The sequence below is a fragment of the Asterias amurensis genome, chromosome 8, assembly GCF_032118995.1.
Source record: "Asterias amurensis chromosome 8, ASM3211899v1".
Taxonomy (NCBI): Eukaryota; Metazoa; Echinodermata; class Asteroidea; order Forcipulatida; family Asteriidae; genus Asterias; species Asterias amurensis.
The window spans coordinates 6312508-6339490 of NC_092655.1; the positions used below are offsets into that span (position 1 = coordinate 6312508).

Genomic DNA, 26983 nt, shown 5'->3' on the forward strand with positions numbered 1-26983 from the left:
TACATAAAGGAAATCTGTCTGCAACCAGACTCGTCACAAATGTTTACAACATTTGCGACAAAATGTCGTCTGGTGTAAAGAATGACAATTGACATAAAAACAAACAAATAAATTACATTTTTAGGCTGTTTAACTTTGCAAACACGGCACTTTCAGGTCTGAATCAACCGGTAGGTGACGGTGGAGTTCTTGAATGGCTGGGGACTCCAAGAAAACGGAGTATTTTCCGCCGTGCTGGGACGACGACGAACGCATGAGTTATCTGTTTTCGGACTTTCGGCAAAACAGGACAGTAAACCCAAAAGACTGGGACAATAAACTTAAATTCTGGTCGCAGCTGATCGAGGAAAGATGCAAAAAGAAGAGATGTGCTGTGTTTGAGTGCGACAGAGCAGCTGAAGGGTTAAGAAGAAAAGGTCGGCTACCTATGGGATTGGATAGAGTCCTTCGAGAAATGGCAAAGTGAGATTTATTTATTGCAAAATTATAAATAAAAAATAGGCCTCAATAAAATAAATTAATAAACACATTTTTTATTAAAAGCAACTTCCAAATTAGTAAAAGTATTTGAGTTTCCCTGTTTTTAAATAAATAAGGGAATAAATAAAAGGGTAGCAACTAGTTCTTAAAATAAATTGCTGTTAAAAAACCGGCAGGGTCGTTGCCGTGTGATTAAAAGCCTGAGCCGAAGTCGAGGGCCCTTATAAGTTATATTGCACAGCCACAACCTAGTTGCGATTTAATTTAACTCTCCTGCCGCCGTTGGCAGGAGGGTTATGTATCGCAACTAAGCCACGACCCTGCACGGGTTTAAATGGCAGTTTACTTAAGAATGAGTCACATTTATTAAATGCCTTTTTGGTTAAAAAGCGTATTTTAGTAAGAAACTCTGTAAAACTTATCCAATTTCCGCAGCCTTGAGCTCTGTAGTACGAGTGCGTTGCATGTTTTCGGATATACATTCGAGACAGTATTTTGGATATGCATTCATGCGCGTATAGTCTTGGGGCAAGACGTTTGTCATTTACCTTTCATACACACCGCGACCAACTCACTTGCGTCGTAACGAGAAACGTGGTACATCAGGACTAGCACAGTGTAGTATCCGAAAACTGGTCATTATCAATTGTTTAATTAAACATCCCCACGTACTCTCAATCAATAGGAATAGCGAAACTCTCTGAGGTATTTATGAAGGGTGTACAACCGTAGTTAATCATTCCACTTTAAACAGCAAATAACAAAGCTTAATTTAATCGAAGGCCAGAACGACACATTTTGGTAATTTTTTTCTGCAAACCAGTCGCTGAAATGTGATGCGGTAAATTTGGTATTTTTTGTTAGTTTTGTTAAAATTAATGCCTGTCCTAAATTATATGGCCATTTTCCCTGTTTCTTGTATAGGACTTCACCGACTTCACAACTGCTACAGACATTTGCTGTTAAATAATACTCCACTCAATAAATTATTGTCAGCCATTTTTTAGAGGGACTTTTATTTAATGTTGTAAAATATACCCCGAATGAACAAACAGTTTCATGTGGGGCTTACATTTAGTGCAGATACTGACGAGGAGAAACTAACACTATTCATTCATCGGCCTATTGAGAATGTAAATTGTCTATTCTTTTGAGACAGTCATTCCATATATTAAAGATACTGGACAGTATTAGTAATTGGCAAAGACCAGTCTACTTGGTGTATCTCAACATCCATAAAATAACAAACCTGTGGAAGTTTTAGCTCAATTGGTCGTCAATGAAAGGTAAAACACTATTGTCACACGAAATGGTGTGCTTTCAGATGCTTGATTTTCAAGACCTCTAAATCTAATTCTGAGGTCTCATAATCAAATTCGTGGAAAATTACTTCTTTCTCAAAAACTACGTCACTTCAGAGGGAGCCGTTTCTCACAATGTTTTATACCATCAACAGCTCTCCATTACTCGTTACCAAGTAAATTTTTATGCTAAAAATTACTTTGAGTAATTACCAATAGTGTCCACTGCCTTAAAAGCAATGCAACTACAACTAACCATTGTTTTGTTTTGTTTCTTTTGAGTAGCAATGGACAAATTGTCAGCATTGATGAATTCAAAAACAGCGTGAATGCATCGTGGTTATCCTGGGGTGTTCATCAGTTTTTAAGACGACCAGTGTCATGGGCTGTTGGCTACATGTTTAAGGGCAGTGAGTCAAAGCTAAGTGGAAGCTACATTCTCATGGATGTGTTGAAGGTATTACTAAATTATTGTCTTCCACTTGTATTTCACTTCAGCCCCAAAATAAAACAAAAGTTTGAAAGACCCAGTGAAGAATTTCAGTGTTGTGAGGGTTCTGGTGTTTGCATTCCAAAATCCCAACTTTAAGATTTCAAGTTAACACTTTGGGTGTGTTCGTCTGGCTACCCTAGGTCAACCCCAGTGTGCTCATCTGGGTGAGCCCCTGCCATGAGCTAATCGAACGAACACTCGCCCTCTCGTGGTGACGTCATGCACCTCGGGCCAGCCCCAAGTGACTCGTTCCACAAGCAGGGCACTTAAGGTTGACCTGGGTGAGCCCCTGGAATGACGTCAAAGCTATTTGAATGTATCAGGGCCGACCCGGGGAAGCTAATCGGACACACCCTTTAATCTTGTGACACGGACTTCAGTTCAATTCAGTTTAGTTATAAATCACTTTTTTCAGCTTGCTCCCAGTTTGCGCATTTAAATCGATCGCAAAATGCCCTCCATTTTTCTTCCATTTTGCCTGAGATCACATAAAGGCTACATCATTATGGAGGCCATGTCTTTATTGCCCTGGTCTTGGCCCTTCAAAAGTTTCACATAGACTTGAACATTTGCCACATAAGTGCCCTTTGACAAATTAGTATGTCCTTGCTCTTTCAAAAAAATTAAAAATTCAAAAATCAAATTTTGTTTCATCTCAATTTATCTAGGAAATCTCAGAGTCCATTTTAGACACCCATCGTCAGTGTGAGAAGATGGACAATCTTGTGGACTACACGACTCTCAGAGAGGCATGTCAAGATGTTTGTGGTGATGAGATGACGTTTGACCTTGTGCTTCTCTACCTGCAAAAGATGAAGAAGGCCCATGTAGAAGTCATACCAGATGGCTCAAAGGTGAGGACTGTTTAGAATTCAGTTCCTGTTGAATCTTGTCAACTGCTGTCAGAGCCCAATTTCATTGCTCTGCTTACGGCTTAATACTGCGCTTACCATCACCTTTCACTGCTTACTGTGCAAGCACCAAATTTCTGTGCTGGCTGTGTAAGTGAAGAATCTAGTAAAAAATTTTGTCGCGTTATTTGGCTTCGTATCGCAAAGGGTCAAGTTGCACTGAGGTTCTACGGTTATGTGTACGGCCCCGGGCGGGTGCTTTTTGTACATGGAGTACCAGTAGGCCTATGTAATGATTACGTTACACATTAATTTTGCCACGCATTTGCGTGTGTGCGACACCTTTGTTTAAAAGTGTAGTCTATGCTAGGTGCTTGGTACATCATTGTCAGTGAGTGTATAAAGCTCTATTGTGCGCGGTCATTTAAAACTATCTTGTGTCCTTAGTGGCATACTTCAACCAGCGCAGATCCAGGAGTTTTATATCATCATCAATGAGCGTATAAAACTATATTGTGCGTGGTAATTTAAAACACTCTTGTGACCTTAGTGCAGTTAAAGAAATACTTTAACGTACCGTATGTAGTCTCTGGTAGGCACTTGATACACAGTCAGATACATTAGCCTCAGTGAGTGTATAATGCTCTATTGTGTGCTGTTATTTAAAACACTCCCTGTGTGTCCTTAGTGCTGTGCTTCAACTGGCGCTGATTCAGGTGGGGGGGGGGTCACACCTTAAGTTGACTGCAATCAGTAACACTTTTAGATATTTGTGTGTCTGCAGATAGTGTCTGTCCAGACGTGGCAGTGCAATACACCTCTAAGGGCAAAGCCTTACAGGGTGGGGTCCGGGCCGCTTTTGGCCTCATTTGCTTTATTTGATATTTCTATGTCAAAGACTAACTGTCCGTTTCAGGACAACTTTCCACGGACAGTAAAGTGGGAAAACCCTCACTTTCTCTTTGAAAAAAAATCCGTAAACATTCATCATGAAAGTTATGATCATAATCTTGTTTCTGGTTTTGATGGTACAAACCTGCCAGGGGGAAAACCAACGGCTCATCAACACACTCTACTTGGCTGAAAATCATGCCTTACTGAATCATGTGTATCAGTGGAAGACTGTATCTTCTCCTGTGATCTGTGGGCGAGACTGCTCTATGGATCCACAATGTGTATCATTCAACTATCTTACAAATAATGTTTGTCTGTTGAGTAATGCCGGCAGAGCTCACAATCCTGATGACTTTGTTGAGATTCAAGGAAGCGTCTACTACGATGACGACTTGGAAACTTAGTCATTTTCACTACACAGCACTACAAAGAACAGCAGTTGCCTCGAGTTGTATCAAGCTGGTTACCACAGCAATGGTTTATACACCATCTTTTCTGCAAGTCTGACTGATGGGTTTCAAGTTTACTGTGACATGGAGACAAATGGAGGAGGTTGGATCGGGTTCCAGAGGAGACAAGATGGAACTGTTGACTTTTACCGTACCTGGGCTGATTACCAATCGGGGTTTGGTGATCTTCAGAGTGAGTTTTGGTTGGGGAATGATACCTTGCGTGACCTTACTGGATCGGTTCAATGGCAACTCATAGTAGAAATGGAAGATTGGGAGTCCAACACAGCTTGGGCTTCTTATGGTGAGTTTGCTGTTACAGGTGACAAGTACACTCTCCAGATTGGTTCATATGATAATCAGAGTACAGCTAGTGATACAATGTTGGCACATCATGGACATTCATTTACAACGAAGGATCAGGACAATGATGCATGGCTTGTTGATGTGAATTGTGCCGAGCGATATGAAGGTGCCTGGTGGTTTCATTTATGCTTTCAGTCGCAAAGTGTATAGATACTCCCTGAGAAATGCAGCATGAAAATACGGCAAGTTTTGTAACTTTCAACTTATTGAACAGGGACAAGGAATAAAGTGGAATGACTGGCGTGGGGATTGTTAGTCCCTCAAGAAATGCAGCATAAAAGTACGCCACATAATTTTAACTTGAACTCTTTCCTAGGGTTGGGGAATACCTAATTGACTCGTTGAACTGGAAGTGTTAATTTTCACCAACTATAAAAAATGGCCCAAGACTCTTCATATGAACACATTATATAAAGAATGCATCATAGCAGGCTTTTCAAGTCAACATAGTCAATTGAAAAGAAGGAAGGGAACAAACAAACCCAAAAAGCCATTGATATAGTAGCTGTTATCAACTGATGTTATGTGTTGTGAAGTGATCGTAGAAATTCCATGTTTGTTTCAAACTTTTACAAGCGGTCAGGGATTTTGTTTTGAAATTAAAAAACTTACAGGGGCCTATTGGTGTTATTGTTGAATGAAAGATAAATAGTTACAAAGATCAGCAAAATCATTAACTGAACTAATTAGGTTTTTTATTTTTTATTATTGGTTTTATTGTTGAATGGAAGACGAATGGTTGCAAACTAATTTAGGTGTGTTTTTTAATTGAAGGAGTCAAAACTGGAAATCTAAAACATATTGAAGCTTTTTTTTTATCGGGATGAAAAGAACCAAATAATTATTACAAATGTCCAACAGAGTGTTTAAGAAAACACTTTTGAAATAGTAAATTACTAAAAACTATCGTTATTTTTTTGTTTAACTGTGTCTTAGGTGCACAGTAGCTGTGGGTACAGTAGAAGCAGGCTTGATTCTTCATTTGAGAAAGGGGAAGGACACCCTGAGAGAGGGCATTTTTCCGTGGTGAAGGCCACATTGAGGGGCACCAAGGCAATGACCAGGGGCAATGGAGGCAATTGCTTCAATTTCCTCCATCTCAGGGCTGTAGTAGAAATACATGCATGACATGTGACCTGTTTACATTGATCTAAGTGATTTGTTTTTGTAAGATTTAGAATTTTAACTATGGACAATTTCAAAAATGGCAAGTATTGTGAAACAGTGAGAAGACAATGTCAAGTTTCAGATTGTTGTACCAAGGCCTGGAATTTCATCTTTGAGAGGGCAAGGCCATTTTCATTTTTCAAAGGGCACTTAAGAAAAATCAAGATGTGTTTTTAAACATTTATGCGAAGCAGATTTCAACTGTGTGGACCTGGAAATTCAAAATAATTATTGCTTTCACCTGGATGACCCTAAAAATTATCAGAAATGTTCAACTGTGTGTTTAAAGATAATAATTGTTGATGGTATTCTCTTTTTAATTAATCTTATTTTCTTTATCTAATGTATGTAAACCTTCAATAGAAAGTGAGTAAAACAAAATCATTCTTAAAATCTATGTTAACCTTAGAAAGTGAATAAAACGAAATCATTTTTTTAGTGACAATTAACTTTCACTTTGTACCTGGAGTGTGGTCCATGGAATGTTGTTGTGAATGATTAGCAACATAAGCGCCTATCCATTTGGATGTCGGACTGCATACTGACTCAAAAGTCAAAAGGAGTTGACATGGTGTTAAAGGCAGTGGACACTATTGGTAATTACTCAAATTAATTATCAGCATAAAACCTCACTTGGTAACGAGTTATGGGGATAGTATAAAACATTGTGAGAAAAGGCTCCCTCTGAAGTGACATAGTTTTCGAGAAAGAAGTAATTTTCCACGAATTTGATTTCGAGACCTCAAGTTTAGAATTTGAGGTCTCGAAATCAAGAACCTAAAAGCACACAACTTCGTGTGACTAGGGTGTTTTTTTCTTTCATAGTTATCTCGCAACTCCGACGACCAATCAAGCTCAAATTTTCACAGGTTTGTTATTTTATGCATATGTTGATATACAACAAGTGAGAAGACTGGCCTTTGACAATTACCAATAGTGTCCACTGTCTTTAAGAATGCCCAAGGTCCTATAGAGGTACCAATATTCCACTGACCTTAAGGCCCTTACAACTATCAACAATTCCCGACTCAAACAGCAGGTTAAGTCAAATGGTTCAAAGGTTTGTTCTATTATTACACAAAAATATGAACACTATGTTGATCAGGGGAATAATATACCATCTGCCCAAATTCATAATACAGCTGTGAATGCCATGCCCAATTGGGAATCTATAATTGGGCATTCTGGATAATTACATCAGCCTCAGAACATAACTAAACAAAGTACTGTCTCAATAAAGACGTGTTCTCCACAAGTGGGTTTGGGCACTCCCAAAATTTAAAACCTAAGACCGCTTGGCCCTTGCCGAAATAATTGACTGCCCTCCCAAAAATTCAAAAATCTCGGATGAGTGTAACTCAACCCAAGTTCGCTGTAAATGTACATGTACCATGCAGTTGGTCTTTTCTTTCTCTCTATTTATGCTGGTAATCTTTTGTTCCCTTTTTTGTGTTGCTTCATTTAAATCTAAATCTGAACATTTCTCTTTTGCTCATAGGTTGTAAAATTTGCCAGCAAGAACCAGCCAAATGTGTCTCCACTCACAGAAACGGAACTTGGTGTACTAAGGTAGAGCCTCTATACTCTTTTTATTATCAATGTGTATATAGTTGACGCTACTCGGGCTGAACAATATAAACCACAAGGGAAACTGACTGGGTAAATTTTAAAATGATTTTTGGGGTTGAACAAAGAATTGACTTGAGTGGGATTCGAACCAATGACCTCCGGATTAACGTGCCGACGCTCTACCAACTGAGCTATCTAGCCCTATGTTGGCGGTCTCTCTACTTTGTCTATATTTTTGTTCGGGGATGCCAGGCAGAAGCCATACAACCCTTATCTGATGTGTAGCCAGGGATCACACCCAAACTATGATACAACCTGGGAAGCGGCAGCCAGGGGATCACCTTAAGGTGAAGGGGATGCAACTTTTTGTTTCAGATATCAATAAAAACCACAAGGGAAATTGACTGTGTAAATTTTTAACTGGTTTTGGGAGTTGAACAAAGAATTGACTAAAGTGGAATTCGAACCAACGACCTCCGGATTATCTCGACAGCACTCTACCAACTGAGCTATCCAGCCCTATGTTTGCTCAAACCGTTTTGTTGAAAGTTTTGTTTTGTACCTTTGTCTCAATCTATATTTTTGTTTTGTTTACAGTTTAAGGAAAACAATTGATTCATTGGAGAAACAAATAGAACAACTCCACAAAGACATGACGAATCTACGATCAGAGGCGTCTCTAAGCATTCGCAAGGGTCTGAAGTCTTCGGTGAGTTCCAATGCTTTGATTCTTTATGACTCCCCTCAGCTATCCAACCCCCCTAAAAAAAAGTCATGAAGATTTTGTTTACCTTTTGCTGCTGGTATGAGCAGCAGTTAACCTGGGTGTTCTTTAGTTCAAATTCAAAATGCACAAACTGTTGATACAGTGTACACCAATTGTAGGTCAAGAAAGACAAATAATAGCAGCTTTGTAAAAACTGAAATTTTAATTTTTACAAAGCTGCTGAAATATTTGTAACTGAAAAAAGATTCAGTTTCAGGCATCTGAAAGCACACACCATTGTGCAAGGAGGCTGTTTTTCCTTAAATTTTTTTCTTGCAACTTTGATGATCAATTAAGTCAAATTTTTCACGGATTTGTTATTTTATGCATGTATCTTGAGATACACCAAGTGAGAGTTTAGGTCTTTGACAATTACCAAACGTGTCCAGTGCCTTTAACAATCCCCCTTAACAACCTCCCTGAATTCTTATTGATTATTAAAGGCCAAGAACATCTTGAGGAGAAAGAAGTTGATGGAGAGGTCTCTGGATAAGAAAGAGACCATGTTAGATACACTCATACAACTCCGAGACCAAATACATGGAGCGGAGACGAATAACATGGTAGGTTTTATTATCTCTGCCCGGTAGAGGTATTAATTTTTGTTTTTACCCTTACCCTTACCCCTTACCCGCACTGTATAATCAGTACTTTCCCAAGTATAAAAAAAATCACAAACATATTAATCAAGTGGGATTCGAACCCAAGACCTTTGCTATTTTATAGCAGATGTCTTACCAACTACATGGAGCGTTCTATTACCTTCCCAGTGTCGCCCCTGCGGTGCTCATTCGGATGAGCCCCTGACAAGAGCTAATCGTACGATCACTCAACCTCTTGTGGTGGCGTCATGCACCTCGTGCCAGCCCCAAGTGACCCGTTCCACAAGCAGGGCACTTGGGGCTGACCCGGGGGCAGATCGGGGTTGACTCGGGAAGCTAATCGAACGCACCCATTGTAGACCATCAGGATTTTCCGGTAGCTATATTGACATTGTGCCTTATGTTTTTCTTTTTTTCTTCCTAAGACGTTTATCTATGTCACTGAATATCTTGAAAAAAAGGGTGATCATAGGGGTCAAACTCGGCATATATGTCTCCTTTAATAGACCAATGATGTGCCTTTTGGCCATCTTGATCACAGACATGATAAAACACAGACACACTGATGCCTGTGCAATGTTCAACACTGCCCTCTTGTGGCAGTCAAAAGTAATGCTATTGCTTGCTTGGTTGTTGTTGTAATGTACAACAATTTATATTTTGTTTGTTAATGAAACCTGATTTACCTTTGATTCTATTTAGATATTTAATCATTTGTGTTGCTTTTTGTTTAAACTATGGTGTTTTCCAAACCCATAGAGTGTAAAGACCCACTTAAACCACCCAAATTTATAAAAATCCATATCAAACTAGATAGGCCTATATTCACATTAATATTGTACTTTCTTATCAATGTTATTGCTCCTAAAAACTGTATTAAAAGCTCTGATGTATTTTTATTTTGATGTTTATGTTTGCCAAACTCTTGAAGTGTTGTAAAGACCTGCAAAATTGCCCAAATTGGTAATATTATTTTTTATTTTGACTGTAGACTCTCGAAGCCTATAGAGCAGGAGCTAGTGCGTTGAAACAGACGATGAAAACAAATCAACTTACACCAGAGGATGTAGATGATACAATGTCAGAAGTTCAAGAGGTGAGAAAGTGTTGTTATGGTAGTTATTTATATATTAAGTTATTTATATAGTCATTGATTTGCGTTACATATATCCAAAGTATCATAAACAAGACGGCGATTAGTAATTTGGAAGAAATATTCACCGTTTTTGATGTGGGTGGAAAACCCTGAATGGGGAAATCCACGCAATCGGGAAGGAACTGAAAACCTAATCCGCATGCCAGGCTCTTGTTCAAGGTTGGATTGGAACCAGGGTCCACAGAGGTGAAAGGCAGGGTCGCCATGTTGTAGTTAACACCTAACTATGCCAAGTTTTATAATGTACCGCATTGCTTCCAAATCAGTGCGCCGTGACAACTGCCAGTGTTGCTTAAACTCAGATTTCATCCAGGATCTTTTACAAGCCAATCATGCATGGGCTTCTCATTGATTGAGTTTTATTTGTTTGAATCTTGAATCTAGGTAATGGAGTTATGTGCTGAAATAGACGACGCAATGTCACACGGAAACAAAGCAATAGACGAGTCCGTTTCCTTCTCTGCTGGGTTTGACACTGAGCTACTTGAAGATGAACTTGCCGAACTCCTTGATGAATCAACTCCTCTAGAAAACCAAACTGTAGCATCGCCAAAAAGCAAAGGTAATAAAAGTACTGATACAACACAAGATAATAGAATACAAACTTTATTTAGGTCTTGAATTAAACAACGGCACCCACAGCAATCATCATGGTGCCTTGTGCAGGCCTGCATGCTTTGTATTTGAAAGGGCAAGGGCACCAAGGCATTTTCTCCTTGGTAAAGGGCACACTATGAGAGAAAAAAGATACTGGAGCATTTCAAGGGGCACCAAGGCCAGAGGGTATGGAGGCAAACGCCTTTGTTGCCTCCGCCAATTATCAGGCCTGCTTGTGCTTGTGGTGCCCTTCGTACAGTTCAAATACAAATTTATTTATCTTTCCTCATATACTGCCCCAGATACCAGAAGAAAATTGCTGTGCTCTTTCAAGAGCAAAGTTCAAGGTCTGGTTATTGTCCCTGCATGGAGTTTTGGATTGGCAATACATAATTTTGGTTTTAGCCATTTGGTCTGTTTAAAGGAACACGGTACCTTGGATTGGTCGAGTTGGTCTTTGAAAAGCGTTTGTAACTGTTTGTTATAAAATGCATATGATTAGAAAGATATTTTAAAAGTAGAATAAAATATCCACACAAGTATCACACGAAATTGCGTTGTTTTCCTCTTACCTCGTCGACAAACACGGTCGGCCAATGGCCGACCGTGTTAGTTCGCAAAGTTAAAGGAAAACCACGAAATTTTGAGGCAAATATGTGTGGATCATTGTATTCTACTTTTAAAACATCCTTCGAACCATATGCATTTTATAACAAATGGTTACAAAACGCTTTTTATAGACCAACTCGTCCGATCCAAGGCAACGTGTTCCTTTAAGTACGCCATTTTGATGTTCTCCTAACAAATCAATGGCTGTGTTCGATTTCATTGCTGTTGCTGACACTGATTATAGATGAGATTACAGCTCGGATTATGCATCAATTTGACCCACTTCTGGGTTTATTTTGACACAGAAGCAAATACAGGTCGACTGTCTCTCTTGTAAGATAACAATTTATATTTTATATTCTTCTTTCTTGTTTTCTCAGTGGGCGATTCGTCTGCAAGCGGGAAGGACTTCCTTGCCGATTTTCCAAAGGTACCAGAATCTGATCCACAAAGCCCAAGTAAAATTGACGAACACCCTTCAGCGTTGTTAACAAGTTAGCAAATGATGCTTGGTGTAGCTGGTAGGTAAAAGACACATATTTGTTACACATTGATGAAGTTTTGTTATGTGCAGATAAAGATTTGTGCCCCTGTATCGTTATTATACCTATTCACCTGGGTTCAATTTCATACAGCTGCTAAGCAGAGAACACTGCTTAGAAAAATTCTTTGCTAAGCAAAAATTTGTAGGGGCACCAGTTGCAACAGTGTAAACTTTATGGATATTTGGCTTGTACTTAGTTTTTGCTAAGCAATATTTTTGCTTGTGCTTAGCACATTTTTATGTATACAGGCTTTATGAAGTTGAGCCTTGATCACAATGAAACTCAGCTAATGATGTTCAGTTTTGTTTGTTTAATATTGAGAGATTTGATAGCTGTGTCTGATTTGATGGCTTTAGCAGTTGCTATGGCGTGATTTTGAGAAGACATATTCTGCAACGCTGCCTCTGCAGCCAATACCCATAGTTGTATTTGAAGTCGCTTGATTCAGCCTATAGCATGGCATCAACGTTTATAATGTATGGATGTATAATTGCGAGCGATAACTTTATTGAATCATGAGTTAGGCCTACTTACTATTGAATAGAAACTAACATCATATGGGTTGTGAGTAACACCCCCATGTGCTCCTCCAAAAATTAAAAAAGGTTAAAGTTTGATCAAGTTGTGATTAACTTCCTTGAAACCAAAGAGGCAGTTGCAATGAAAGCTTTATTTAGAAGTTATTGGTTTCCAGGCTTTGAATTACGTCCTTGAGAGTGAAGGCCATTTTCATTTTGCATAGGACACTTTCATTGGAAAATCTTTTGAGGGGGCACCCGCAAGGCCAAGACCAGGGCAACAGAGGCCGTGTAATTGTAGGCCTGGTTTGCATAAATAAGTGGATTCAGCTGGAAAGAGCTTTTTGCTCTCTAAATTGTCATGGAGTTCTTGCAGCGGCAGTTTCAGAACTCTGACCAGTTTATGGGATGTTGGCGTTTAGTTTAGAGAATCAGAGAGATAGTTCAATTGGAGAGAGAGAGCTTTGAGCTTTAAATTATTAAATACTTGCCATTGAGCGACATCTTGCAGATGGCGAACTAAATTTGTAAGTCGCGCGGCTGTTACTAGTTGAGAAATTTATATTGTCGATATCTAAAGTGACTTATTTTGGGGAATTTTTAGGCTTACAGTAAGTATTAAAGCCATTATACACTTTCGGTAAACAGTATTGTCCAAGTCCCACACTTCGTGTATCACAACTTATATATAAAAATATATATGGAAATTTAGGCTCAATCGGACATCGGAGTCGGGAGAAAATAACGGGAAAACCCACTCCTGTTTTCGCGCGTTTCGCCGTGTCATGACATGTGTTTATAACAAATCCGTAATTCTCGTTAACGAGAATTTATATTGTTTTACCGTTTTCTCAAAAAGTAAAGCATTTCATGGACTAATATTTCAAGAGAAGTCTTTCACCATTACCTTCTGTAAACCCTGTAAATTATTTGTAAATCTGTGAACTTTTTTTTTTTTTCCTGTACCGAAAGGGTCCAATGGCTTTAAGCAAAATCTGGGATGTTTAAGACCTCACATCGCATTGATGTCATGTCGTATATTTGGTTGTCTTTACCTGATACCTGCCTTGAATGCGGTTTCACTATATCTGAGAAGTGATTGATTTTGGCATAGGGTGTCACATAATGTAAATGACATATAATGTTTATGTAATCATCAAATTTAAATCTGTACTATTTCAAGATCAGGGAATTTTTTTTTCTTCAAAATGTTCAGTTTCTGCCTTAGTTAATTTGACAATTTATACTTCCCAGCGTTAAGGTAAAAGGTAATGAAACAGGGCCGAGCCATCATTACGCATGAATGAAATAAAATGCAGCAATGCTACTCTGTTTTAAATCATTTGCAAGTACTTTTTTTTTTAACCGACAATAAAGGTAGTCTTGGTCTGGGACCAAAGGTTCTTGGTCTGGGACCAAAGGGTCTTGGTCTGTGACCAAAAGGGTTTAGTCTGGGACCAAAACTGCTTTGTCTGGTACCAAAAGAACTTTGTCTGCGACCAACCTGTCTTTGTCTGTTACCAACCGGTCATGATATGGGACCAAAGGGTTTTGGTCTGGGACCAAAGGGTCTTTGTCCAGGACCAACATGTCTTGGTCTGGGAATAAAGGGTATTGGTCTGGGACCGAAGGGTTTTGGTCTGGTACCAACATGTTTGGTGGTCTGGTACCAACAGGTATGGTGGTCTGGGACTAAAGGCATTGGGCTTGGTCTGGGACGAAAGGGTCTTTGACCAGGACCAACAGGTCTTGGATTGGGACCTAAGGGTTATGGTCTGGGACACAAAGGGTCTTGGTCTGGGACCAAAGGGTCTTGATCTGGGACCAAAGGGTCTTGGTCCAGCACCAACAGGTCTTGGTCTAGGACCAAAGGAAAAGGGCTTGGTCCAGGACCTTTGGGTCTTGATCTGGGACTGAAGGGTCTTGGTCTTGGACCAAAGGCAAAGGTTCATGGTCTTGGAGCAAAGGTTCATGGACTTGGACCGAAAGGTATTGGTCTCGGACCAAAGGGTCTTGGACTCTGACACAGACCTGCACTTCAGGTCTTAACTTAAATACAGAAGTTTAACTAATAAAATAACAGTAAATATGTGAACATGGGGTAATTTAAATAAATTAGTATGGTTGGATAGCATCTTGATCAACTATTGAATTAAAATATTAAAACCTGACACCTTGTTTCTTCTTGGGCAAAGCAGTTTGTTTTTATTGATAAAGGGCCCCCATTGAGGGCAGTGTAGATTTCTGCTAGAACATTTCACATGGGGCAGCAAGGCAATGAAACAGTTAGGGCCAAGGGCATTTGAGGCAATTGCCTCCATGAAGTAACCCAATGCATGCAGGTTAATTTTGCACATGACTGCACGTTTGTTTGTTTTGTGTAGATGATCTTCCCAACAAGGGAACTCCGCAAAGCTCTGCATTTTTGAAATGCTGTTTATTAAATGAAAACATAATTTATTTCTATTACTTTCAGAGTAAGTAATCTGTTATCAATGTGTTATCTGTTTTGTTTTAATCCATGATATTTATTACCATGCGTCTGAGTTTTAACTAGAGGGCGCTGTGCGTGTGAAAGTGTCAGAGTAGTTTGGCATGATAGACACATGCGCCATGCTTATTTTTGTAGAGCAAAGACCATAGACTCCAGAACATGGATTATCGAAGAAAATTGTTTACGTCTTTCCCGATTTTGACTTTTGCAAAAGTAACTAATACAATGAACTCCAATCATATGAGTTGTCCTGTGTAATTACAACGAAATATTGACTAAGTCTGATTTATTTGTCATTTGTACTGAGTGGTGTTTGCGTATTGCTTGTCTGAAAATAGCACAAAAAAAGGGTGACGAAAACAGCAGTGGTATCACAAAAGATCTAGCCTGTCAGTCATTAGGTCAATCAAGATGTCTGTCTGCCGCTATGTGGTATAATATATTCCAGAGGGCGCTATAACAGCACCTTTCAGGTAACATCTTAATAGTAAACACCATGTGGAGCTTTTAAGGAATTCTTGGATAGTATACCCTCCATTATATATCTATGTCTCCTTTGTCATTTGTGTATCACACCTTAGAAATGTGTCACACCTCCATCTTTTAAAAATAGTCATGTTCCATCATTACTGCCCATTGTCGTTTAACCCCTGTAGTCTTGTGTTTAGATTTTCAAAGGAAAAACTCCGTTTATGGTCAGCAAAACTGTATTTTTTCCTGTAATTTAGTGCCTTCATGTGTTCCAAAACTTACTTTCGACCAGCAAGCAGTAATGCATTATGTCCGTTGGTCACCTCTGCATGAATATGGTTTGAAACATGTTTCGTTTGAGTTGGTATTCGTTTGTTTGTTGTACTGTTGAATAGGCAAAGCTTTCTTGGAATTATCTATTTAACATGCAGAAAACAGAAACCCCCATTAAGTGTTACTTCGCACTTTCTATATCATTTATAGAGTTGCATTTCATAATTCATACGGTTTTGGGGAAGATATCTCGTTACATCTTTGGTTGGTTTTCTTTCTCAAGTAAACAAATATTGCTTTGATTTTGTGTTGGTTAATTTGATGTAAATATCACTTTTGAGTTTGTGTGGTTATGGTTTAATTTGGGGAAAAATAATGATCACCCCACCGGAACTGAATGCAAACTAAAAAATATGTCAATCATGATGTCAGTAAACAATCTTGCTTGCTTCATCTTTTGTCTTCTAAGCAGAACCGTTTACCCTGAAGGCGGGTTTCACACCATGTCGTGTCTTTGTCATACCCTCTCAGCAGGACATTGCCAAAGTCCTCTTGAAGATGTTGCGAGGCGATTAAACAATTCTTAGGGTCTCTCTTTTGTTCCTTTGTGTTTTACACTTCAAGATGTGTCACAACTTGATCCCCAAACTTGCCCTTCCCCTCTTGATTACTCCATATTGTTGTTGAAGTGTTTCCTTTAATCCATGCCATCTCCTCCCCATCCACGCCTCTCAAGTCGGCGATAACATCCTCTTTGTCAACGTTCATTAACTCCCGTGTTTTATGAGCTTGAAGTGTGCTCATCACGAGAAGTCCATGGAGAGAGGCAGTGAGGAGATAAAAGTAGTGGGGCAAGGGGAGCGTAGGCTCGGCATGCGACTGGAGGGGGGTCCGCTCTTGGGGGAAAATAATCCACCAAGTTCTCGTAGTATGTCTTTGTTTTCGATGTCAACCTTGTACGGTCCGTTTTTTATGAGCTGAAAGGCTTTTATTTCAAGGGTGTTTATCAGTGAAAAGGGGTGCACCATGAAAGTGTTTACTGTGGTACGAAGTGGTAACTGTTTGGGGCGTTGATTGACGAGGGAAGGGGTTCGTGCTGTAGATTGAGGTGTTTTTTGTGTGATGAAGAAGGAGAAAGGGTTTGCCTAATGCCAGTCAATTGAGGATTTGGTCTCGAAATATGTATTCACAAACCCACGAGGAAGGAATGCCTAGAATCGGCATTGTACTTTGTTCCTTACAAAATCGCAAAAACGAGGAAATTTCCTGGGCCTAATTTAATAAACCTTGTATTGAAGCAAAATAATATTGCTTAGCAGAAACATGTTAACCAGCCAGCATTCCATAAAGTTTACATAGTAACTTTTTTACCCTACTCACTTTTCGCTCAAAGAAATTAAGCAGTATCAATGCTGTTTTATGAAGTAAGGTCCAGGACTCCAAGCATGACCCCGTTTTGAAACCCGCTTAATATGCAGATGACCGTACCCCCCCTTTAGACACCCACGACACTCCAAGGAGGAACATGCTCTTTGTAATCAGCTCGCCCAATTTTAACCCAAAGGGCGTCCTCTTGTGACATGGAGCGACACCGTCATTCCTATTTTATTTAAGATAATCTGAGTTGTTTATTTTGCGTCATGAAATCATTGGGAAATATTTGTATTATTTTTAACCAAGTATACATAAAGAGGTTGCACTTCCGTTTTCCCTTTCAAGATCCCAGTTCAGTTCGGAAAGCACGAGTTGATTGCTTTCTAAATGGTCAGATATGATTTCAATATCAATAACACTCCTCTCTCATCGGGATTTTCAAGTATTTGGGCAAAATATTCCCGGCATCCCGTCATATTTTCAAATACTTGGACAACCGACAGCAAACAGCACCCGTATCCTGCGATATGATTGGTATTTTGTCAATCATAACGGGCAAGCAGTGCTGTGTGGCGATACACACATGTGTTTATAACGCTGCCTCCGCAAGTCGTGCTGTGTTGTGTAACCCTTGGGGGTGTATCACGCGAGCTGTTCAAGGTGGGCCTGTGGTTCAATACGGTAGCTTTGAGATGACAATGTTCTTTTAACTTATATGCTTATAAAGACAAAATGTAAATGTGGTTTCTGGACTTGTTGGATTTTTTTTCGATTCTGTATAAATGTAAATATAGGCCAAAACAATCAAAATAAAACCTTTGAAAATTTCATGTCAAGAGATATTGCCGAAAATATTGCCGAAAATATGGAGATGTTATATCCATGAGAATAGTCCGTAATTGGGTTACAATCTGGGAAACGTTTCATGCAGAAACGTTTCCCAGATTGAAATGTTTTATAAATTCCTCTCACTGAAACACATATTTTTGATAGAATTGTTTCTAAAAATGTTACATACACACTTTAACTTTCACTTGCTTACCGAATATAAGTTGTTATGTTCGCAATAAGTGGAGCGAGTAATTATACGAAGAGTATCCTACATTTAAAGTGAGTCGGAAGGTGACTATGCTTTAGCATATATTCACATTTGCACGAGCTTCCTTTATAACCTGTGACTTTTAATGTGATTTGCCTCGATCATAACTTTCTTTATTCCAACACTCGTCATGTCTCCACGGACTCACAAACCTGTGAAAGTTTACGCTCAATCGGTTATCGTAGTCTTGAAACACAAGCTGTTTTACTTAAAAAGTAATCGTTCTGACCCGAGTCCTCTCTACGACAGCTGAATAAGTAAAACCACACAGTTCTGTGCAACAAGGTTTTTTTTGTTTATTATTTTCTGCTGCAACTGCCACGACCAAAGAGCCCAAAACTTCACATCTTCCCGTTGTTTTTTAATTGGAGCACACAAAGTGATGATACTGGTCTATGTCAATTACCAATTTATGATTTTCGATAGCATGGTTCTTGCTCTTTTGATGTCCTCTACAGGCCACCGTACCCAGTCCCGTCTTGATTGACATAATATGAGTCCGTTGTATATTTTTCCTCGGGACACAAGTCAGCATCATTATCGTTGAGAGCTAGAGGACTGTTTGTTGTTCTACTAACATCAAGTTGGTCTCAGTTCTCGAGAGGGTGTGTCTGCAATCTGACATTGAACTTTGCTCGCTTTCTGACTTAGGTTATAACCATGACAGGAGGGACACGCATCGGTTCAGGATGCAGATTTCTTTCTTTCTTGCTGTCCTTTTTTTTTTTGTAAAACAAGAAGGATACAACTCTATACCATTGTGATTGCTTAAAGGATTTTTCCTGATTTCAGGATTTCTCAAAGTCTCTGAGACTTTAAATTTTGTTTCGAAGTTCTTTCTCTTTTTGAACAACAGGGTCCTCTTCCAACTTTATGTCATCAGGCATGTGATTTTATAATAGGATTTTTTCCGGATTCCAGGATATTCTCAAAATTTCTCATGAACCTTCACATTTTCTTGAGAGAAGTATAGGCCTAAAGCAATCACAAAATTCAATTCAATTCAATTCAATTCAATTCAATTCAATTCAAAGAACTTATAGTCATCCTCAATAGGCAAACATCAGTTCCGTATAAAACATTAACAGTGGAGGTAGTCCACATTTTGTAGTCCACATTTTGTGCAAACTTGTATTTTTTCTGGTGATGTTCAAAGCCTGTAAACTCCCCCTGAATTTCTCAAAACCTTCTTAAAGATTTGCATATGTTTTTGTCGTTAGTGTTTTCCTTTCGGAGCACACTAACCAACTTGTTAATATTGTACGGAGTGCTCGAATTTCTGCGACCAAGTTGGCCTCAACTTTGTTTTGAGTTTTACATGACTGAACAGGATTTTTCAATATTGAAGAATATATTTAATCATTATACCATATTATTGGAAAAGTAACATTGACTAATGACAAAATATAAAAGTACAAACAAATTTAATGTGAACCCGAGTCCTCATTAGAATAATGATGATGGGAATAGTGATGAATTTCTTTGCGAACTTGTCTTGATATTTACTCTACTGCTGCGGAGTAGATTTCAGAGTATGAATGTTGACCAGGCTCGATTTTCGACCCTTGTCACTTATATCTGTAATACATATGATATAGCAACCTTGATTCTTATTAAAGTTGCCGCATACACACGCAGTAACACAAATCGACCGGTGATACAAACTTTTGGACATTCAAATACCACAAAATGACAATGCGATTCTTAATTGCGTCTTAAACCCACCCCGAACGATAAACAGCAACTCCGAAAGAAACACTCCTCACAAATCCCCCCTTCTGAAGTGTTTAAAGCAAACACGTCTGCACAATACATCCACGTAAATGTTTTCAAAGCTAAACCCGCCATATAAGTAGTAATCCATCATCCCCACTCCACAATTCACCGCCCGGAAATGGAGTCCATGAAGGGGGCCTATCCTTTAAAAAGAAGCATCTCACCCTCAAAAGAAGCACCCCTTTACGAGAAATAAAGTAAAGTAGGGGTAGATCAATGTGATTATTTCACCCGGTAGAGTGAGATGTTTCCCCCTCGTGAGTGACAGGTGAGATCATTGACTTTATTGGACTCCCATTGACGGGGCCCACTTGCTGTCCCATGAGGTATCATTAAAAAAGGAGAGCCCCCCCCCAAAAAAAAAAAAAAAACCAAACAAAAAAAAACACCATGAGATCTCTTTTTAGGGGGGGTGATAGGCTACCCTAAGCCCCCTCCGGCAGGGTATAGTCAGGGGTTGGACTCCGGTGGAACACCCCTCTTGAGAAACAAAACGCGACATTGTGAGTTTTCATCCCATCACTGGGGTCTATGCTGTCAGATTATTTACACCGCGTCATTTCGTGTGAAAATTAGTCCCCTTCTTTACTTCTGGCAATCTTTCTCTTCCCTAATTAGCTTCTTGTCACCCTTCTTAATGTTTTCGTCTTGTCGCATCATCTGCTCCCGTGGATGAAGTTATCTTGCATCATCCTTGTTTGTGTTCTCTCTCTGGAGAAAAAGAAGAATTTTTCGCTGAGAAAAGTTCGTCAAAGAAAGAATCAGATAACAAGACAACTCACTGTCTTTAAAAAACTTCTTACGTTTGTCTGAAGCGTCTTGGAAGCGTCTTGGAAGCGTCTTGGAAGCGTCTTGGAATCTATTAATATGTTTAACCTGTAAACAACCTTAATTTCTATTTTCTTTCTCCATGGTTCCGTCCTTTGTATATGATTCCTACATTTACTTTGAATATGTTGCACATGCCTTATATAGCCCATGGACTTTTTCTGCAAATCCGTCTGAACTATCAGTGTGTGATGCTTACTTCTTTGTTTTTGTAATAGGCGTTTTTTCTTTACGTATGAAATTCCATTCGATTTCTTTATCCCCCTCGTAAAAAAAGAGCTCCGCCTCATTAGCTTAATTTAAGAAGGGGAGTACTAAGTGTCAATAAACTGAACTATCTTGAGTCAGCCACGGGCAAAATAACGGAACACACAAGGCATTAACGATCCGATGAATCGACATGACAGCGTTATGAGGCCATCACCGGGGCACAAAGGAGCCTAAAGTACCAGTCGGCCTCTCACAATAGCCGGAGATTATTCGCAAAGTGTGAAACCGCTAGAGAGTTTAACGACGGGCCGATTCACGTGAAGTGTTGGGTATAACACTCCTGTATAATGGTGCCCTAATTGCTGGTCTTAATGCGGTGCAATGGGGCGGAAGATCCCCCGTCTGTTGTTCGGTGTGAGGCGGTGACAATGTCGACCCTTTCCCCCTGCACCCAAGTCCCCGTACACCTGCGTTCATCGCGGGGACCCCGTTGTCCAGGGGATGAACCTTCCCCACTGAGGTAAAAATCACCGGGCATTGTGGCTGTTCTTACGGTCGAACAAAGTACCGGTAAGCAATATGCCCCGGGAAGCTCCACCACACACATCGTGTGTTGAGCCCTCATCATTAACAGAAGAAGCCCCTGTAATAAGAGAAGGAAAAAGAAGAGAATTTTTCGGGGTGAAGAAACGATCATTAAAATCATTTGGGTGAGACCGGGTTGTTTACAGTGGGCGGTCTGTCCATGACACAATTAAACACAACTCCCTAACACCTTGGCCATTGTGCGTCCCTAAACACTACCCCACACCTGTAAAAACTCAGCCCTTTTCAAATTCCACGGCAGAGGCAGGAGGACACTTTCAAGCAAGAAAAAGAAGTTTTAAGTCTCTGTGCTGTCAAAATTCAAAAGAGGAAGTTATAAGTCTTGAAAAGTCAGCAAGAGACTTTAGAGAAAAACAACCGCCTGGCAAATAATAGGGGTCCCTAAGTTAAAAAGAGAGATACCAACCCGAGGAGAGTTAAAGCAATAATATTTCCAGTGGTTTGTAAATGTTTATGTACAATAACCTCGTCGTCTTTAAAGTGGGTGGGAAAAAGGCTCAACGAAAGAGATGTCACAAAGGGCCATATTATAACCATAAAGTAAGGACACACCTCCCAGGATACCCAAAATATTCGAAGATTTTCTATGTTTGTCTTTCAAGCCGGTGCACCACTCATACTTGGTTTCCTTAATAAGTGTTAAATGCCAAGTCCCTGGTCTAAGTGTCTCTGTGCGCCGTTCGGTGTTTAGGCTTCGAACGTGGTCCAAGAGTCACTTAAGGCTTACATTAACAAGGCCGACGAGTGACGAGTGTTTCGCATGTTTGTCAATGTGTGGATAAAAGTTGAAGTGTAAACCAAACTGGTCACCGTAGATCGCTTCACCATTTAAAGGCAAAACAGAACTAAGTTGGACAAATAACAATAATACTTATAAGGAGTATATCGTGGTTCATCTTTAAAGACACTGGACACTAATGGTAGGAAGGTATAGAAAAAGGGTATGGAAAGTATTTCATTGAATCTGAGTTATTTTGGATTAGTTGGATTTGGTGTTGGGTTAATCGTGATTAGGTTAATAATTTCGGATGAAGGAAGATGCACAATTATAAGAAAACATTCATGCCTTTAAAGCTTATCATCATACCTGTACAATAGATATAATGTTATTTTTCCAACTTAATCATTGCATCTCAATAGACATCATTTCCCAATAATTTCCTAACCCTTTACTCGGTAAATAACAACTCGTGCGTCTCACCAAGGCCCTATACATCGAATGAATTAGTGTAGGTATTATAGTTGTGCTAATTTCATAAGGTATAAGCCTTTAGAAACCATTGCGGCGTCCTTCGGATGAAACGTAAAGCTGTAGGCCCCGTGTGTTGTTATAAAAACTATCAACGCACGTAAAAGACACCCTAGTACACACCTATCGCTAAAAGAAGGGGTTCGCCCGTGTGTCTGGCAGTACGACTATCTTCAATCATGAAGGCTGCAGTTGAAAGGATGAAGAAGAAAAAGAAACTAAAAACATCGTTAATGGGTAGAACCATTCCTTTAAAGTGAGTGTACCTTTACTACCACCAAACCCAAGCCGCCCGGTCGGCCATGTGCGAACGGTTTACGTTGACTGGAGACAACCAAAACCCGACCGGGCCCGGCTTGATTATTGTTTCAACGCGCGGGAAAAGATTTTTATAATATTTTACGGTGAAGAATTTCTTTGATGACAAAACATGATATGTACCTGGGTGCTGATGGACAATTCAAACTTGGGCTGAGAGGCTTGTCATGTATAATCAATTACTGACGGGACTCTGGACTCTGAGAATGGGTCGTGGAGAGTCTGTGTGTTGGTTGCTCTATGGTTAGTACAAACCTATTTTGTTGGTGGTTGAGCCCTACTTCATTGCCTAGTGAGAGCTAGATACACATTTTGTCTCTCTAAATGCTTATACAGTTCAGGAGTTATCGTCAAACATACCGTATAATTAATTTCGAAGTATTATTCGGCGGGTATGCTTGGCGTTTTGTGTTGATAGGCAGCTCAAAGCTTGGTAACTCTGTGCCTGTAGTAACCCTACTTCCTGGGGCCAATTTCATAGAGCTGCTTAAGCAAAAGATTTCTTAAGCACGAAAATAGCTCGCTTATTTTACACATGTTACTGGCCAAATTTCATGCCATATACATTGCTTGTGACTGGTATTTAGCTGTTGTTTGCTTAGCATAACAATTGAGTGGAGTCTTGGCCGGTAGTCTGATTTTACTAAGCAAGGATGATTTTTTGCTTAAGCAAAATTTTGTGCTTAAGCAGCTCTATGAAATTGGGCCCTGGACACTGGCTCCTCCTTTAAAATCGCTACAACTTGAAGGAGAAAAGAGCCCTTGAGAAGGGCTTTCCCTTGGTACAAAATTTGTTCAAATTGAGCACTTCGGTGGGGGTGATTTGACCCCTTTACTTGCAATACAACGACAATTCTGCAAGACCAGTTTTTGTGTGAACGCTTCACCCGTTCGTTCACACGAGTTACCCACCCCTCAAAAAGAGAATTTGTTATCAACCCCTTATCCTCCCGGGCTCTGTGAAATTAATGAGAGATAAATGATGTTTCGATCCAAAGAGTTACAGCCCAAGAAATCAAAGTTCAACCAGAGTCTTGCCTGATGGCACTTAACTGCCACTTTTGTCTTCACGAAGCGCCCGCTGTGGGTCAACCCAACCGCATCGAGGTAGTTTAAACAAGCTTAAAGGTCCACTCAAATGTGTGTTCCCCAATAAATTATTATCAGCCCGTATCTATATGCTCCTGGGTTGATAATTCAAACTCGCAAAGAACTTCAGGCCCTCCTGAAGACGAACACAGTATACTTTTCGAAACGTCGAAACCACATTGGTTCTTTTCACTCCCACACAAAAATAGGTGCATGTAATACTTGTTTGTACCCACAAGTTGACTACGTATTTAATATAGTTAATTTTAAAACTCCCCAAAAGTTTACAAGCCTATTGGACATCATGTGTGGAATTTCACAAGACCAGACCCTGTGTTGCCAAATGCATGGAAATTATTCATGACAGAGAGTGCGCAGTTATGTGACGTCACACGGCTTTGTATGGACCACAAAGTCTTATGTCAACTCATTTTTGAAGTCACATTTATAATTAAGTCAACGTCACGTCAAACAAAGCGGTATGTTAGAAGCTTTATAGTCTTGTTCTCAAGACTGTACACTAGGTACATGCTCTGTAATATAAACCTCACCTTACGCGTCGTAAAATTTGATGGAAATATTTGTTATCGTTCCAACCCATTCCCTTATAGCTGCGAGCTGTTAAACGGTTAATCTTTTATGGCATTGTTGATTTGATGTTGAAACACCTCATTATTATGTCCTTATAAAAAATATATATTATACCTTTTTTCCCATATCTGTCTCCATCATGGGCTTTCCAGATGGTATAAAACCGCAACATGTAAAAAGGAGAAATTCACAGCGCATTTTACACCGTGATGGTTTTCATCTCGTTACGTTTTGGCGATTCCAGATGTGGGTTGGCGTAAAATTGTCTTTGGCGGTTTAGTTTGATCACCTGACGTTGAACTGCTAAACAACCCCAGAGTGACGTCATCAATGTGTGAGACAAAAGGGGGTAACACGCGAGCAAATCCTTAGAGAAAGTTTGCAAACTGACCATCTTTGATTTCACCCCAAGGGTGATACATTTCCTGTCTTTATTTTCTTGTTACTTCGGTGACCAATGAGCCAAAATTGTCACAGGTGCATACATTTGCATCTTACACATATATTGGGATACACCAAATGAGGATACTGGTCTTTGCCAATGTAAACGAAAGTATACACTCTGTATTTAATTGAATAATTTAAATTCAATTCAAATCAATTCAATTAATCCTTGAATGGTATTTCAAATGCTCGCATAACTATAAACTTTTCCATGACGCATAGCAATTAGACATCCCTTAAAACAAACTGAAAATGGCGCGCAGTTAAAATCAACCCCCCTGCAAATGTTCTTGTCCATTTTTTGACAAATGTTGTCTTTATTGATTTCGGGACCTATTGAACCCCCGCTCAGGTATGTCACCACCCATACCGCTGACGTGTGTTTCACAGGTGTGGAACCTAAAACAGATGAAGAAGAAAAAAAAACACTTTAATTGACCGGGCCCTGGTTTTATGTTTACATCCAGCGCTCAGGTATGGGGTCCAGTGTTAACATTTAAAAAAAGATACCACGCTTAAAGGCATAGTTCTTCTATGTTTTTTGGGGGACCGTTCGGTTCTTTAGATAAGTATATATATATATAATGAATAGGGTAGGTGGCCTTAGCTTTCGATCCAAACCGGACCTTCTTCAGAGGCATAAAACAAGTACAAACAAATACATATCCATTTATAGAAAAAGAGAGGGGAAAGGGATTAAGGGAAGGATCCAGAAAGAAGCGGGAAAATAACAGCCAATCAAAGTTTCTATTTCAGAAACAATATTGGTGGCTATGTATATAATACACAATAAAACCATGGAGGTAGAATTAGCTATACCTATGATAAAACTAGCCTGTGAAAAATTCAAATTCAAAATGTGGTCGCGTTTTTCAGATAATGCCGAAAATCGGGAGCGTATATTATAGAGGAATAATCTTTATAGGAACACACAATTAAATGAGAAGCGTTACGGCCTTCCAAGATTCAAATTTTGGAGCATAAACAATGATATCTTTTTTCATAACCACACTACTTAGAAGTGAAATGTTCTCAAAATGCTTCATACTACTGAAAGCTATACAAAATGTGGCTTACGGTACACCATGTGTATTTATATTTGCCTGAGTTTGTTTTTTTAGAGAACTGTCTTGCATAGGCTATAATCCTTCCTCCGCGGAGTAGATTTTTTTTCATTTTTTTTTTTTTTTTTTTTTTTTGGGGGGGGGAGACTTCTCAGTCTTGAAAAGAGTTGTCATATATAAGTGCTACCTATTGAAACAGTTGTGGGCTTCTTAAACCAAAAGTGTTTATTGCGATTATTTTAAAGAATGATACCCAATTCCAAACGTAGCCTACATACCTTCCCTTTAAACCGCGGTAATCGGACGGCCATCAAAAAAAAGACGCACAAAAATACAGGTGTAAATATTTATGGCAAGTGCAACTTAACAATGGCTGGAAAATATGTGTGATGTGTTTGGGGGAGTGCTCGTAAGAGGGCAGTTTGAAGTGAAATTATAGCTCTTAGCAAAATAATTAATGGTTTGTATAAACGAAGCGTGTTTTAAAGGTGCGTTAGGGACTTTCGTTTTTGGATTAGCGTTGGTGGAAATTCAGACACTGTATTTTGATTTCGCTTGAAAATATTAACCCGGTCTGGATTTGTTTGTCCCTTTATTCCTCAATGTGCTTTTCTAATGTTGCATACATTCTTAGAGTGTTTCCAAACATGTTTTGCTTTATCCTCATTGTTTCAGTCATTGTATTATTAGGCATCATACAGGATTTGTATATACAGCTGACCAAAATAGCCGCA

The 26983-nt window shown here is 39.4% G+C and overlaps 1 protein-coding gene across 2 annotated transcripts in view; it reads left to right on the plus strand.

The window, feature by feature from the left end:
* Positions 1 to 52: 52 nt before the first annotated feature.
* The window catches only part of LOC139940925 (charged multivesicular body protein 7-like), a 56201-nt gene continuing 29270 nt past the window's right edge, over positions 53 to 26983 (plus strand). Inside the window, exons 1-9 of one of the 2 annotated variants that reach the window (XM_071937326.1) lie at positions 53 to 462; positions 2067 to 2238; positions 2943 to 3128; positions 7500 to 7570; positions 8168 to 8279; positions 8780 to 8899; positions 9930 to 10034; positions 10479 to 10656; positions 11681 to 11821. In XM_071937326.1, the coding sequence (XP_071793427.1) occupies positions 194 to 462; positions 2067 to 2238; positions 2943 to 3128; positions 7500 to 7570; positions 8168 to 8279; positions 8780 to 8899; positions 9930 to 10034; positions 10479 to 10656; positions 11681 to 11799 (1332 nt within the window). In that variant the 5' untranslated portion in view covers positions 53 to 193 and the 3' untranslated portion in view covers positions 11800 to 11821. Of the gene's footprint in view, positions 463 to 2066; positions 2239 to 2942; positions 3129 to 7499; positions 7571 to 8167; positions 8280 to 8779; positions 8900 to 9929; positions 10035 to 10478; positions 10657 to 11680; positions 15918 to 26983 lie in introns of those variants that run through there. The other variant, XM_071937325.1, reaches the window with a different exon arrangement.